The 15,142-nt window shown below is 46.1% G+C and overlaps 2 protein-coding genes across 3 annotated transcripts in view; one reads left to right on the top strand and one right to left on the bottom strand.

Annotated features, from left to right (window-relative positions):
* CNOT4 (CCR4-NOT transcription complex subunit 4) overlaps positions 1-13,161 on the bottom strand; it is a 52,151-nt gene extending 38,990 nt beyond the window's left edge. Inside the window, exon 1 of the mRNA XM_018558552.1 lies at positions 12,889-13,161. The gene's annotated coding sequence lies outside the window, so the exon portion shown is untranslated. The remainder of the gene's footprint in view (positions 1-12,888) is intronic.
* A 734-nt stretch (positions 13,162-13,895) lies between these two features.
* The window catches only part of NUP205 (nucleoporin 205), a 53,633-nt gene continuing 52,386 nt past the window's right edge, over positions 13,896-15,142 (top strand). For both annotated transcript variants that reach the window (XM_018558570.1, XM_018558569.1), the window contains exon 1: positions 13,896-13,956. In XM_018558570.1, coding sequence (XP_018414072.1) covers positions 13,929-13,956 — 28 coding nt within the window. In that variant the 5' untranslated portion in view covers positions 13,896-13,928. The remainder of the gene's footprint in view (positions 13,957-15,142) is intronic.

The raw sequence follows: 15,142 nt of genomic DNA, 5'->3' as shown, positions 1-15,142 counted from the left end.
CACCTGTTTGGTGATTGCGAGACAGCATGTGGGACCAAAGATCCAGCCATCTTTGTGAACATGAAGTGGGTTTTGTATTGTTATTTTACTTTTTATTATTCTCATTAAGAATTTGGTATCTGTGATCATTATACTTAAACCTATTTTGATGTAATGTCCTAGAATACCTCCAACCTCCCTGAGGAAGCACATACAGTTGCGAAACGCGTCGGAGATTGGGCCCACAGTGGATCATACAACTATTACAGAAATCAGGACTCAAGGAGTCCATGTTATATTAATGAATTATATATATATATGTACACATGTATGGGCACCAAAAGGAGGTAGCTTGATTTCAATGTAACATTGTATCATGTCAATGACATTTTAATTGTAACCAAGTCTTTATGTATTAAATATACGTTTATACAAAACCATGTATGTTTGATGGACGTTCTGTATGGTTTGGACACTTTTAAAGCCCCGCTTTTCTTTATCTCTCTTGTATACAATTCTAATTGGGGGTGTGGTGCCTATCCCTAATGGTTCAATTCAATTTTTATGCTTTAAACTCTTGCACTGAGCAGCCATTCAAAATATGCCGCCCGGCGCCAATTGTCGACTTGAGGTGGCGTGGCCTGGAGCTATGGCTGCGACAGAACTCCATCCATATGTGCATTGCTTTCAGCTCCCTCGCATGCCCTGGAGTTCACATTCACATTCTGGCTCCCGGCACCCATACGAGCGCACAAGGGAGCTATACAAGCAATACACAAATGGATGGAGCTCCATCAACAGTACAGCAGCCCACACTTGACGACCCCAGGCTGAAGATCCACTCCAGTTTTCAAAAGGTAGGGAGACTGGATGGATCTTAAGAGAAAAAAAATGTGTCTGTGGTTGTGTGTGTCTGTCAGAGTTTTTGAGAGCCCGTAAACACTAGTAGTACAGTGCGTTAATCGCACAGTTCCATGTGATTAACACACTGTACCATGCAATCACACCTACCGTGTGTTCTGGTGTAGGAAGTGTGTTGCATACCCCAAACGCACCTCCCGCCCACAGTTTGATCGCCTGCACTGGAACGCATGGTACCACAATTCCGTACGTTCCATTGCAGTGCGACTTAATGACCGAGCACAAATGTGGGTCCCGAGGTTACACAGGTTGCAAACCATTGGACTAAACAATATCAAGAGTCATGGTGTCCTCAGGGACCAAACTTTTCCTTTCATTTGCATATTCACACTTTAGGAATCTCAAATACAATGTGACAGCATTTCACCAGCAGACACATAAACCAGATCACAAGGATCAATGACATATCACAAAGTAAAGCCGGCCATACACCAAGTAGAATTTAGTTTGGAAAACTTGTTTTTGTAATCTTTAACAGGGTCACATTGAGGACCGCAGTACAAAAACAAAAATTCAAGGAGCAGGAAGGAGAATCTTTTATGAAATGAAGAAAATTCGAAGGGCTAGTTCACATCAGCCCCGATGTGTTCTGGCACAATTCGGTGGCAGAACGCACTAGATCGCATCCTAGTCGGCTCACTGGGTTCTTGGGCGGAAGGAGGTGTGGCACTGCAGCCATGCTCTCCCAGCCGCAGTGTTATGGCCTGCAGTGAAATGCGTGGCACTTTAATGCCTGCGTTCCAGTGCGATCAGAAAAAATAGTGCATGTAGTATTTTTTCTGATCGCACCAGGCCGGAAAGCAGGCATTGATGTGCCACGCGTTCCGGTGTGGGCGATCACACCAGGCCGGGGGGCATGGCTGCGGTGCCATTGAATTCAATGCACCGTCATGCCCCCTCCCTCCCCAGAACGCAGTGAGCCAGCCGGGATGTGATGCGGTGTGTTCCGCCACTGAATCATGCCGAAATGCAATGGGGCTGGTGTAAACTAGCCCAAACGGTCAATGTGCTTTGCGTCTGGGAAAGTATTTCCAAAATCAAGTGTTAAAATCAAAATGAAATTTCAAACAAACTTTCAAATATTCTGAAAAGTTTTTTTTATATGAAAGTTAATTCAAAAATCTACAATCTGAATACGCTTGCAGCTAGACCGGGTGACAATCTAGGTGGCCTGCATGCAACTATACTTTAGGTTGAACGCACTTAAACTGGCCAAACTGCTCTATTTTAGGGCTGCAACAACTAATCGACTATTGAAAAAGTTGTCAACTATTTCAATCATCGATTAATCGGCTTCTGATTAGTTGGCCCTGTTCACTGCTCCACACACGCTGCACGCATCACCTCCTCCCCACCTCACGCTCGCCGCTGCCAGACCCGCCCACCACCCGCCCACATCCACGATCGACGTGGGGAGAAGTAGTAAGGAGGAGCAGGTGGGGGGGGATGACAGCCGCCAATAGACAGGCCTGATCTCAGAAGCAAGTAGCTGGAAGACTGCTCAGGTAAGCCTGCACTTTCCCACACATGGTGCTCTATAATGTATTGCTGGGATTTGTATTCCTCTATAGCTGATGGTACATTGTGCTGTATATTATACATAGGAATACAAATCCCAGCAACACATTATACACTATGTATAATGTATTGCTGGGATTTGTTGTATTCCTATATAGCTGGCGGTATTCTGCATTGCGCTGTATAGAGGACTACAAATCCCAGGAATAATACATTATACAGCACAATAATTCCACCAGCTATAATGTACTATTGCTGGGATTTGTTGTATTCCTCTATAGCTGGTGATATTCTACATTGTGCTGTATAATGTACTATTGCTGGGTTTTGTATTCCTCTGTAGCCGGTGCCATTCTGCATTCATTGCTGTATAAATTTTACACTTTCCATTTCACTATATTTCAAACCACACTTTTTTTTTTTCTTTTTTATTTCCACTGCTCCAAGCTTGCTCCTGTGATGGACTACAATCTCAATACAAACTACCAGTCCATCACTGAAGCCATTTTTAACTACCTCCGGGCCGGCCGTAGTAAAAAAAACGGCCGGCCAGGAGCTCTCTCGATCTGAGCGGGCGTCTCTAGCCGTCCGCTCAGACACGCCCCCTTGCGCGCGCCGCCAGGCGCGAGCGGGAAATGGCCGGAATTTAAAAACGGGCAGCGATGCCCGTTAATATACATGCGATCCGCCGGCTGCAGCCGGCGGATCGCATGTATATTAACGGGCATCGCTGCCCGTTTTTAAATTCCGGCCATTTCCCGCTCGCGCCTGGCGGCGCGCGCAAGGGGGCGTGTCTGAGCGGACGGCTAGAGACGCCCGCTCAGATCGAGAGAGCTCCTGGCCGGCCGTTTTTTTTACTACGGCCGGCCCGGAGGTAGTTAAAAATGGCTTCAGTGATGGACTGGTAGTTTGTATTGAGATTGTAGTCCATCACAGGAGCAAGCTTGGAGCAGTGGGAATAAAAAAGAAAAAAAAAAAAAAGAAAAAAAAAAAAAAAGTCCGCCCCCCCCAAAATTTTAAGTTACACAAAAAAAGAATTAAAGAAAAATTTAAAACTTTTTTTTTCAAAATTTTCAGTAATTTTTCCTAATTTTAGAATAAAAAATAAAACCCGTAGTGGTGATTAAATACCCCCAAAAGAAAGCTCTATCTGTCCCCAAAAAAATGGTATAAAATTCATCTCAGTACAGCGTTGCATGACGGAATAAACGTCAGTCAAAGTATCGCAGCGCTGAATACTGAAAAATGGCCTGGCCAGGAAGGGGGTCTAAACACCTGGTCTTGAAGTGGTTAAAATTGTATTTTATTTTTCATCCGATTAATCGAACTTAATAATCGGCTAACTAATCGATTTTGAAAATAATCATTGCAGCTCTACTCTTTTTAGTTCAACCCACGGGTTGAATGAAAAAAAGAGCAGATTCCTCCAACACTACGAGCATGCTGATTGAGGGATCCCTGCCGTTTTCTTGTATTCTGACAGCAGCTGTCAGAACACACGAACAGAACTGGCAGCTCATGGACTTCCGTCTCTCTCGTAGAAAGATTTTTCGACCAGCTCCTTTCATCAGCTGATCGAGGGACATCGGCCGACAGCGTCAGCCACTGTGCAAATTTCCACCGGTTGACCATAAACAGTATATGGCCACCTTTAACAAAAACAAAATGGTTGCATTGGTTAGAATACCTTCTTTCTTCCCGCCTGTGATCAGCGGCTCCAGCCTTGCCTGCCAGCACTGCACTTTCCTCTGCATTCTGCCATGTTTATGCTTTGACAGCTAAGAGCAGTTGCTTGGCTCTTATACCACCTGCTTACTTCATTGGTTTTAGAGACTGACCTGGAACAAGTAAGCAGATAAAGACTGCTGACTTTATATTGACTTTTCTGATCTTCATGGTTCTAACTGGAAAGCACTGAAGAGTAAGCACCACACTATGTATTTTCAGAAGGAGTTAACAATGGCAACCTGCATATTTATTTTAGGACAGATATACTTTAAACCAATAAGAGTGCTCTCCCTAACACCATTTTGAAGGGCATTCTGTTTTGAGGTTATTGCCGGCCATTGGCTCTTTAGGTAGTTCTACAATAATTCAGCCCTATTCCCACAAATGTTAGGGACAAGTACTCAGTTAATGTTTCTAAAGGCCACCAAGTGTCCCTCTGATTTCAGGGATAAAAACAAAATATTGATTTGAGTGGCTCAGTATACATCAGAAGCAAACAAAACCAAAGCAACAGACTACTCCTAAAGCTGGGTTCACAACTGGGCGTACGAAATATGCACTTTTCATGCACGTTTTTACAGCGATTTGCGGTAAAAGAAATGCGTGACAAACGCGCGTTTCCGAGGGCTATCCGGCTGCATCCTAATGGATACGCGCGGCAAATACGCCCCAAAGAAGCTCCTGTACTTTGGGCGTAGGGCGTTTTTCAGAGCGTTCCTACGCGCTGTAAAACGCCCAAGTGAGAACCATGCCCATAGGTGCGTAGGAAGGCGCTGTAAAACGCCCAGGTGTGAACCAGGCCTTACACTACCTACAATGACTGACTGGAATCAATCACAGCAGGCCCAAAACCTTCACTAAACCTCTCAGCAGGAGAGAATGAAATCTGGAAAAATGTCCAAAGACGTGAAAGCACTGCAGCACTTCTGGTAACAAGGGTAAGGCCTAGTTGTGTTCACACAGCCTTCATCCTGCAAATGAAAACTGAAGAGTAATGTGTGCAGAAAGCATTCATGAACCTTTCAGCCAGATCCAAGCAGCTTTCTTGAAATACAAAGCATTCTTCAGTTACAGTTCAGGACTAATGCATTAAAATCTTAATAGTGCTGAGGGATGTAGCTTTAAACCTGTTTTCAGCCAGAGTCAAGCAGTGCTAAAGCCAGCTTGTTTAAAGCAACAGTCAGAATGCCCATTAACAGCTTTTATTAATCCCAAAATGGAGCTTTACTGACCGGAAAATGTAATATGAAAAATATGCAATTCATTCTTATTTGAAATATTTATTTGCACACTGATGCTTTAGACAGATTCTAGGCAAAAAAGTACTTTTCCCAAATGAAAGAGGCCCTGAACCCAGAAGAGTGAAGCTTTGCTATCTTCTGGAAAAAACAGAAATGTTAGAAGTGCCTTAGCACAGTAGTTCTCAACCTGTGTAACCTCAGGACCCACATTTTTCCTTGGCCAATAAATCATGACCCAATGAAAGGCACAGCATTGCGGTACCGCGCTTTCCGGTGCGGCTGATCAAGTGCGTTTGGGGTGCCATTCAAAAGATCCGCCCAGTCTCCATACCTTACGAGAACTGGAGTGCATCCTCAGCCTGGTGTGCAGTGTGGGCTGCTGTGCGGTGACAGAGATCCATCCATATGTGCATTGCTTGTACAGCTCCCTTTGCGTGCCCTGTAGAGGTGCCAGGAGCCAGAATGTGACATCGCTTTGGTCCAGACACCTTTACAGGACACAGGAGCGAGCTATACATATAGATGGCGCTCCCTCACTGCCATAGCCCCAGCTTGTCCCACCTCAAGCTGACACTCGGCTCTGGGCAGCATATTTTGAATGGCTGTTTGGTGCAAGAAATGACAGTGCTGTGCTAGGGGGAGGCTGAGGAGCCTCTCACCTAGAAAAGTGGAAGGCACGCAGCGACCCAATGAACATAGGGTCTCGACCCACTTTTGGGTCACGACCCTCCAGTTGAGAACCAAGGCCTTAGCAGTACCCTGAAAAGTTTAGCTTTACCCTTGAAACATTCCTGAAAAATAGCAGTGTACTTCCTGTGCCTTGACCCTTAACTTTATATCTGCAATGTGAATATAAGGCACCCGTCACTGCTAGTTTCAGAAGATTTGGTGAAGTCACTACTCTACTTCTTACTGTTCTCCTGGCTGGAAAGGAACCTGTACATCACGGTGTTCACATGGAAGATGGCCCATCCGGAAGGCATGAGTAAGGAACTCTCCCAGGCAGTCTCAACAATTCTGGGACAGGAAGATGCTCAGATCTCATTCAATACTACAGAAAACTTGATCCATGTCTTAATATACTTATCAAACATGGCTTACAGTGCAAGGATCTCCCTGCTTCATTCATTCTGTGATCTGTGCTTCCATCACCTCTCCTGCTGCTTGATCACTATCCCCCAGTTATTAAAGTGGACCTTTACAAATACTTAAATTAAAATACTTAAACACTTTAAAATAACAAGCACACCTTTAGAAATGTTTAGTAATGACAATCTACAAAAACATACTTCGAGATAATTGCTGGCTTTGCATTCCTTATTTCCCCTTTTCTTCCCCAGTCTTCTGACAGTGGCCATGTTTACTAAGGGCAGCTTACTAGATCTCCCTTTACTTCCTGGGACTCTGGCACATGTGACTAGGGCATGTGACCATACACATCTCAGGGGAGGAAAATGCCTTTCCCTGAGATCTCATGAGATTACAGATGAGATTTCCCAGCAATGCTCTGCTGATGACAAGGCAATCCAAGTGTGCATTACTTTGGCAAACTGAAGTCATTTTGCCCTTTCAAAGCAGGAAGTGAATGTTCTGCAAGTGTAAGTATTTCACAATCACAGCATTTTACACCTGACATGTCTTTGTTATTATTAATCATCATACATAGAGGGATGCATTGGTAGAATTTGCGTTTTGAGTGTACAGATCTGCTTTAAGTAACAAACTCAGGCCGATGACAAGTCACAGAACATCAATCTGCATCTCAATGCACACAATAAAACACATTATACAACTGAATCTTACAACTGTCAATTTCTACACGGCAAATCCCAAGAACCAGGTACCCAATGCTTCTTATGGCATTTATGGTCAAAAAAGTTTTATTCCACTGTTAATATCCATATTGATCTAGCAGTTTGTAAACTTACTTATTGAAGATGCCCATAGGATGTACTTCCTCAATGCACTGACAAAATTTCCCTCAGCCCTTTGACTGTGTACTTCCACAACTCTCACAGAGCCTGCGTTCTAAACTACAATTCAACTTCTGAATAATTTATCATCACTGCTTGCTGGAAGCAATGTATGATGGGATATGTAGTCTTGAGAAATTTAGATTGCATTACAGCAAGCAGCAGGGAAAGTGATACAAAGCCCACTGGGAATTCAGGAAGTTGTTGGAAGTGATGGGCAGACGGAAGGCACCACTCACTGCATAAAAGGGATTTTTTTTTTTTCAAGTAAGCTTTGATTGCATCAAAAACAACTCTAGTATGTATTCCTATTACAATGCAGGATAGGATATGCTGGGACTTTACAACTCCTTTATTATTCACAGCTGTCCCTTACTTTTTAAGTTTTCTCTAGTGGTTGCCAATGCAACTGTCCCCTAAAAAAACCTAGCTGGCTCCTGGATTGCACAGACTGGCTTCTGAATTCCACCCTTGAATTACTAGATGACATACTTTCAGCTGATCAATGCAAACAAAATATAGATGCTTTCCTCAACACGACAGCAAACACTAAAAACAGAAAAAAATTGAAGTCTGTCAAAGTCTAGTATGTTCAGATTACATACTCCATAATACGAATGGACCACCCTGCACAGAAATATCAACACGTGGAGACTGGTGAGAAGACACTTCAGAAGATGATGGCTATTGTAGGAAGACTCTGCATTCAAGAAAACAGACAGCAATAACTTATTAATGTAAAAGAACTATAACAAGCCAAGCTTTCACTGCTATCAGTGAAACAGAATGAGATAGAGAAATGAACGCGGAGACAAGAACCGATGATGCAGCAAATAGCATCTGACAAGAGCGGAACAGACACTTGTAAATTGTACACACACGAGCCATGTTAAATATAAGAGCAGTTAGCATGTGTCATAGTCCGTGCCCGCTCTGTCACCTCTCAGTGTTAAGAAGTCATCCCACAGAGCCCACTTTGCCATTTTGGGACAGCCTTGTACATTTGTCTCCTCCCAAACTCAGGAGCTGATTATATTCTCATTCATGGAGCCAGGGGTCCTGGACAGAACTATTTGTAGTTACTGTACGCTGTGCGTTAGAGTGACAGTCAGGATTTTGAGCGTTACTAAAGGGCAGCAACAAATAGTGGGGAATATATTCCTATTGAACAAATGAAGTGTTTAGGTCTGCAGCTAACGATTATTTCCATAAATTGATTAGTTGCCTGATTATTTTTTATTAAAATCAAACTCTCTCTGGATAATGAGAATAGTTGACAACTATTCTCATAATCGATTAGTTGGTTGCAGCCCTAGTTATTATAAACATTACATTCTGGCTGACATTTTCTCAATGATGGGTATTAAAATGATCTAATTTGTTGTGATTGGTAACAAAGGCTTCCAATTCCTCCAATCCTAATAGTGGAGGCCAAATTATTACTGGAATCGATATATACGAGACAAGCCTGATACTTGTAACACAAGTTGAAGCCACATACAGGATCGAGCGTGAGGGTTCGATAAGTCTGCAGGCTGGACAAAGAGAGAGTTACAACGAGGACTTGTGGCTGTGTGCAAGAATAAAAACTATAGATGGGGAAACTGATTGATGAATCTGCTGCATTCAGTATAAAGCCATACAAATGGAAGAATAGGTCCCCCTCCTCCTAGATAGTGACCACAGAGATGCAAAGAAGGACTGACCACCACTGTGCCACCACTAAAGGCAGAAAGATACATCTTAAAGTGAGACTTCAGTATGAGATAGGTGCAGCTTGCACTAGGGATGCACCACTACCGGTACTGAGTACCGATATTTTTTTTCTGGTACTCGCCGATACCGAGTACCGGAAGGCCCATTCATGAAGCCAGGCGGCATGTGATGACTTGCCACCTGATTAGCTGGGTAGCCGTTCACATGCCTCCTCGTCACTACACGGCTTCCTGATTGGCCAGCTTCCGACCAAGCAGGAAGCCAGGCGGCGCGTCACTACACGCTGCCCGGGAAGCCGGCTCCATGCTCTCTCGTCAGAAGTGACGAAAGAGCATGGAGCTGGCTTCCTGGCCACTCAGGAAGCCGGGCAAAGTGTAGTGAAGCGCTGCCCGGCTTCCTGATACCGGAAGTATCTGAGCATTTGGGCAAGTACGAGTACTCGCCCAAATACTTGGCATCCATACCGATACTAGTATCAGTGCATCCCTAGATTGCACCCTAGCTGGAAGCATTACATAAGACTTTCTTCATTTTTAGTTTTGGATAGAGTAGGGAAGGGTTAGAACCACTGTCAGATTTTATTTTTCTATGTCCTGAATGGGGAGAAATCACACTATCCATATGTACTTGCAATTACTGCCATGAGAAATCCAAAGTTTACAGCTTTCACTGGGACAGGATTTAAGGGAACATCTTCCAATGGGGACACCTATTACGGCAAAAACCTCACTTTGGAGATTACAGCTCACTTTCTGTTGTGTTTCCAGGACAGGTAGCAAAGGGAAGACTCTCCAATGAGACAAAGACAACAAATAAAAAGACCCACATAGTGGAAAGGTGAGGCAGGCCTTTAAATTCCAGAATTCATTTTATTCAGACTTGTATCATGAAAAGCCAAAGTGTTTCGGGGAGGGGGGGCAGAAGAGCCCTTCATCAGGGCTTAGTATTGTTAAACAAAATGTGTATTGGAATGAAAAAACTGGAGGAATCCTAAAGATTTGAATGATCACTCCAGAGGCTGGTTAAGCAACCGGTATCTGGAGTGATCATTCTTAACAGTACCAAGCCCAGATAATGAGGGGCCATTTGAACCCCTTAAAGCCCATTGGCTTTTTGTGATAACAGACTGAATTAAAATAAATCTGGACTATATCCGCTCTTCTTTTAATGCTTCTCCTCTTATACATCCCGTCACTACTTAAGCAAAGAGCAAACCTTAAGCCAACACTTCTGAGAGAGCTGCTGAAGTAGAATAATTCCTTCTACACTGCTCAAGACCTAACTGAGAACACCTAGTGCTTTAGGAGACCCAGCGCCCCCCATACCTTTCTTCTACTTTCTAAGGGAAGGGCAAGGTTTGTGGGAACTGGAGGCTGTGATGGAGAGATGACACTTGGAAGCTATGAACGAGCAGGGTGAGCATACAGACAGAAGTGAGGCCAGCAGAGACCCAAGACTGTGTAAAGGGAAAGGTGAGGTCTGGAGGCCACGTTTCTTCAGGGTAGAGGCTTTGGGGCACTCAATATATGTTACAGATGGATGAGGTCTATGCGCAGAATGAGCAGGCAAGATCAGAACGGGAAGCATTGTATTATCGGTATTAGGTCTGCAAGGTCCAAGCAAGGCACAGTGCAGCAAGTCATAGCAAATCAGAAATACATTTGACAAAGTCAGACCCCTAAAAGCTTGAATACTGGTTGCTATGGATACCACACTTTTCAACTGATGCTCTATTTTTTTTCAACCAAGTCTACACATAATCAGGGTGATGTCTGCAGGGAGACTAAAGCTCACCCCTCCCAGTACAATCTGACCGTAAAATCTCCTTTACATCTACCAACAGTTCCAGGGCCTGCCAGACTGTGAACAGAACTGAATGGAGAGTTTGGGTCGCCCCCTATTAGTACACACTTTTGGTAAATCTATAGGAGATGGTACAGTCAGATTGTAATGTGTATAATAAGCAATAAAGCACTACTTATAACAACCAATCAGAATCAGCTTTAGAGACCTAGGGGCTGCGTATATGGACAGGAAACCCCTGTAGGGGATCTCCATGGCTGTGCGTGCTAAAGGAGAGGGAGAGAGAGACCTGTGTGCAAACTGAGGAAAGAGCTGTGTGGGGGTGCAGAGGATGTGGGGGGGTCACTGGAGCCTGGTGAGATCTCAGGAAATATTGCATGCTGCACATGAACAGACAGAGGCCTGAAGGGAGACCTGAGGCTACACATGTCAGAAGAGATAGAGGCTTGTGGGAAGCAGTGGAGGTTGCCCACAATCGGAGTAAGGTCTAAGGGGAGACTGGAGGCTGCCCATGATCATAGTGAGGTCTGTGGGCTGACTGAAGGCTGCCCATGATCAGGGTGAAGGGGGTAAGGTCTGCAGTGAGACTGAAGGCTGCCCATGATTAGGGTGACGAGGGTAAGGTCTGCGGGGAGACTGAAGGCTGCCCATGATTAGGGTGACGAGGGTAAGGTCTGCGGGGAGACTGAAGGCTGCCCATGATTAGGGTGACGAGGGTAAGGTCTGCGGGGAGACTGAAGGCTGCCCATGATTAGGGTGAAAGGGGTTAGGTCTTCGGGAAGACTGAAGGCTGCCCATGATCAGGGTGACAAGGGTCAGGTCTGCAGGCGGACTGAAGGCTGCCCAAGATCAGGGTGACAAGGGTCAGGTCTGCATGGAGACTGAAGGCTGCCCATGATTAGGGTGAGGAGGGTCAGGTCTGCGGGGAGACTGAACGCTGCTCATGATTAGGGTGAGGAGGGTCAGGTCTGCAGGGAAACTGAAGGCTGCTCATGATTAGGGTGAGGAGGGTCAGGTCTGCAGTGAGACTGAAGGCTGCCCATGATTAAGGTGAGGAGGGTCAGGTCTGCAGGGAGACTGAAGGCTGCCCATGATTAGGGTGGGGAGGGTCAGGTCTGCGGGAGACTGAACGCTGCCCATGATTAGGGTGGGGAGGGTCAGGTCTGCAGGGAGACTGAAGGCTGCCCATGATTAGGGTGAGGAGGGTCAGGTCTGCAGGGGGACTGAAGGCTGCCCATGATTAGGGTGAGGAGGGTCAGGTCTGCGGGGAGACTGAAGGCTGCCCATGATTAAGGTGAGGAGGGTCAGGTCTGCAGGGAGACTGAAGGCTGCCCATGATTAGGGTGAGGAGGGTCAGGTCTGCAGGGAGACTGAAGGCTGCCCATGATTAGGGTGAGGAGGGTCAGGTCTGCAGGGAGACTGAAGGCTGCCCATGATTAAGGTGAGGAGGGTCAGGTCTGCAGGGAGACTGAAGGCTGCCCATGATTAGGGTGAGGAGGGTCAGGTCTGCAGGGAGACTGAAGGCTGCCCATGATTAGGGTGAGGAGGGTCAGGTCTGCAGGGAGACTGAAGGCTGCCCATGATTAGGGTGACAAGGGTCAGGTCTGCAGGGAGACTGAAGGCTGCCCATGATTAGGGTGAGGAGGGTCAGGTCTGCAGGGAGACTGAAGGCTGCCCATGATCAGGGTGAGGCCAGTGGGAACACTAGTGGCTGCTTATAATCAGGATAAGGCTACTCATGTCAGAGGTGAGAGAGACCCGAGGGCTGCAAATGACAGGCAAGGCCTGAATTAAGATTTTAAGAGGCCCGTGGGCAGTACATGAGATGGGTGAGGCCAGTGTAGACACTGGAGGCTAAGCGGGATAAGGGTGAGGCCTGCAGGGCTCCCTATTGCTGTGTGTAAGTGTTAGAGGCCCTGTTTGTAGACTGGAGGCCGCACGTGATCCGGGCAGACCCCCCCTTCGGCCTGGTGGTCCCAGTGACAGCCGCCCCCCTCCTCCCCGCTTACCCTCGCGCTGCTCTCTCTCCAGTGTTGGGCTGGTAATGGCGCGCGGCAGGGGGCGGACCGGCGGCTCCTCCTCCTCTCTGGCACTGTGTGTTGGGGGGGCGGATAAGACTCCCGTCTGCTCCGACTAGGGGCACGTTATGACACTATGAAATCCGCGGGGCTCGTCTGCTCTTGTGCTGGGGGATTCTTCACCACCAGACGGCCACCACCATCTTACATTGGAGGAGGGGGGTAAGATACTCTGTTCTGGCAGCTGAGGGGGCGTGAAGTGCGCAGGCGCGAGACGCCAGGTAGGAGAACGAGGCCTTAGCATGACTGACAGAGCATGATGGGAAACGTAGTCCAGCCTCCTGTCTAACTAGGGGCCGATCTACATGCTTCGGACTACAATCCCGAGGTGCTTTGCGCGGGGCATTCCAATTACTTTAACTGTTCTTAACGAACCCTTTTCTAAACGAGCAGAAATTATGCAAATCATTCAGAACTTTCATTTAACTGACAGTTGTGATGTTATCAAGCGCACGTCAGTTCCAATTTATCAAAAACGGGGCTTCCTGCAGTGGATGATGGGAGGTGCAGTCCACAGGCGACTTGCGCCTACCGCATCAAGCGCAGACGGAACTACATTTCCCATAAACGCTCTCGACACTGTCACAGCAGTTAATTAAGAAATATTCAAAAGTGATTAAAAAAAAGATATCTTTATTTTCTAGAATAGAATCTTGCATGCACTAAAATGCAACCATAATCGCAAAACAGCGTTTTGATAGCGCGTTGTTTTTTATGTCTGCGCGGGCGTTTGCGTGAACAGCCGTGGAGGTCCTGTCACCTTGACGCCCAATAGTAGATTATGTACACATCCAGCGGTGAGAAATAGTTTGGTTTACTCATTGGCCTCGGTATTTTAGCGGCAGAATTAGGCGGAGGAAGCCGGTTTGCTTATGTTTTAACATCGATTTATCCCTGAATATTTTTCAGGCATCTCCGAGGACAGCCCTTGGTAGAGCCGGCAGGTTCCGGTTGGGAGGTTTGGCGTTAAGATGGAGGCGCCGTTGGCGGTAAATTCAGGTAAAAATGAAAGTTTGGGTTCAGGATCAGGGGGGAGGGAGCAGACTTGTTTGGGGGGTCTAGGTCTGGAGGAATGGGGGTTCAGGCAAGACTTCAGTCTCTCCCCTGCTGGGCTCACATGTTTCTTCAGGCAGCAACATGGGAGTCCAGGCATGTGCATCCTATGACAGAGCGGATATCTGGCTATGATTCCGAAACACCCACCGCTTTAAAGATTATTTATTTCTATTAACCAACTGCAAGAATACAAAAAGTGTACCTTTAAAGGATCACTCCACTCAAAAGTGGTTTTTATTATGAGGGGGAGGGGCCACCAGCTCATTTTCATAACTATATCAGTGGCAAGATTTGTGCTTTCCACGTCTTCAAAGTCTCATTCCTCCTGGTGCATTCCTCATAGAATAAAATAGGATACATGACAGGGGTGAGTGGAAGGCTGCATATGGGGGAGAGCGCTTACAGCTTAGGGAATACTATAAAGCAGGCAACCTCAGGTTAAACCCTTCATGCCTCTGCGAGTCGTGCCTGTGGCTGTCAGTTTTGCAATGCCTCAAGGGACTTGTAGTTCCACAACAAATAGATTGCACTTGAGTGTCACTTGATTGTATAGAGTGTCACTTGATTTACAGCTCTGAGCCTGCTGACATCACATCCAAGATGGCGGCACCCAGCACCAGTCTCGGGCCTTTTGGATGTCTACGCAAGGGATGCTTTTACAGATAAATAACATGTATACACTATGTTACATTGCACATATAATATTATGGGAAAGATTGTTGTTGAGTGAGAAGTAGAGCTCTCGCATAATCAGGAAGTGTGAGCTTTACTTATTGTAGAGCCCTTCGCTCTTTGTTTACATTTGCTGTGGTTGGGAGCAGCTCTCCGCACACACAATTACATGTAGGTACTGGGGAAGAAGCAGCAGAGGGCGGCCCTAAAGATGAGAATCCAACACACCCAGAAGTGCTGCCCTCTGAAAGTCTTCTCAGCCACTGGATGGGCGCATTCTTCCGGGTCAAATAACAGCCGGAATCACCCACTTTCTGTGAGCTCAGGCTGTCATGGACACTCCCCCTCCTCCTCAACAAGGGCATGTCATTACACAGACTGCTGTGAACATTGATCGTGTATAATAACATGAGTACCATTCAGTAGTTTAACTTCACATCTACACGTATGAAGTCCT

Source organism: Nanorana parkeri, unplaced genomic scaffold, assembly GCF_000935625.1.
Source record: "Nanorana parkeri isolate BGI_ZX_2015 unplaced genomic scaffold, ASM93562v1 scaffold346, whole genome shotgun sequence".
Lineage (NCBI taxonomy): Eukaryota > Metazoa > Chordata > Amphibia > Anura > Dicroglossidae > Nanorana > Nanorana parkeri.
The sequence above is the reverse complement of the archived record's forward strand: the minus strand, read 5'-3'. Positions and strand labels throughout refer to the sequence as shown.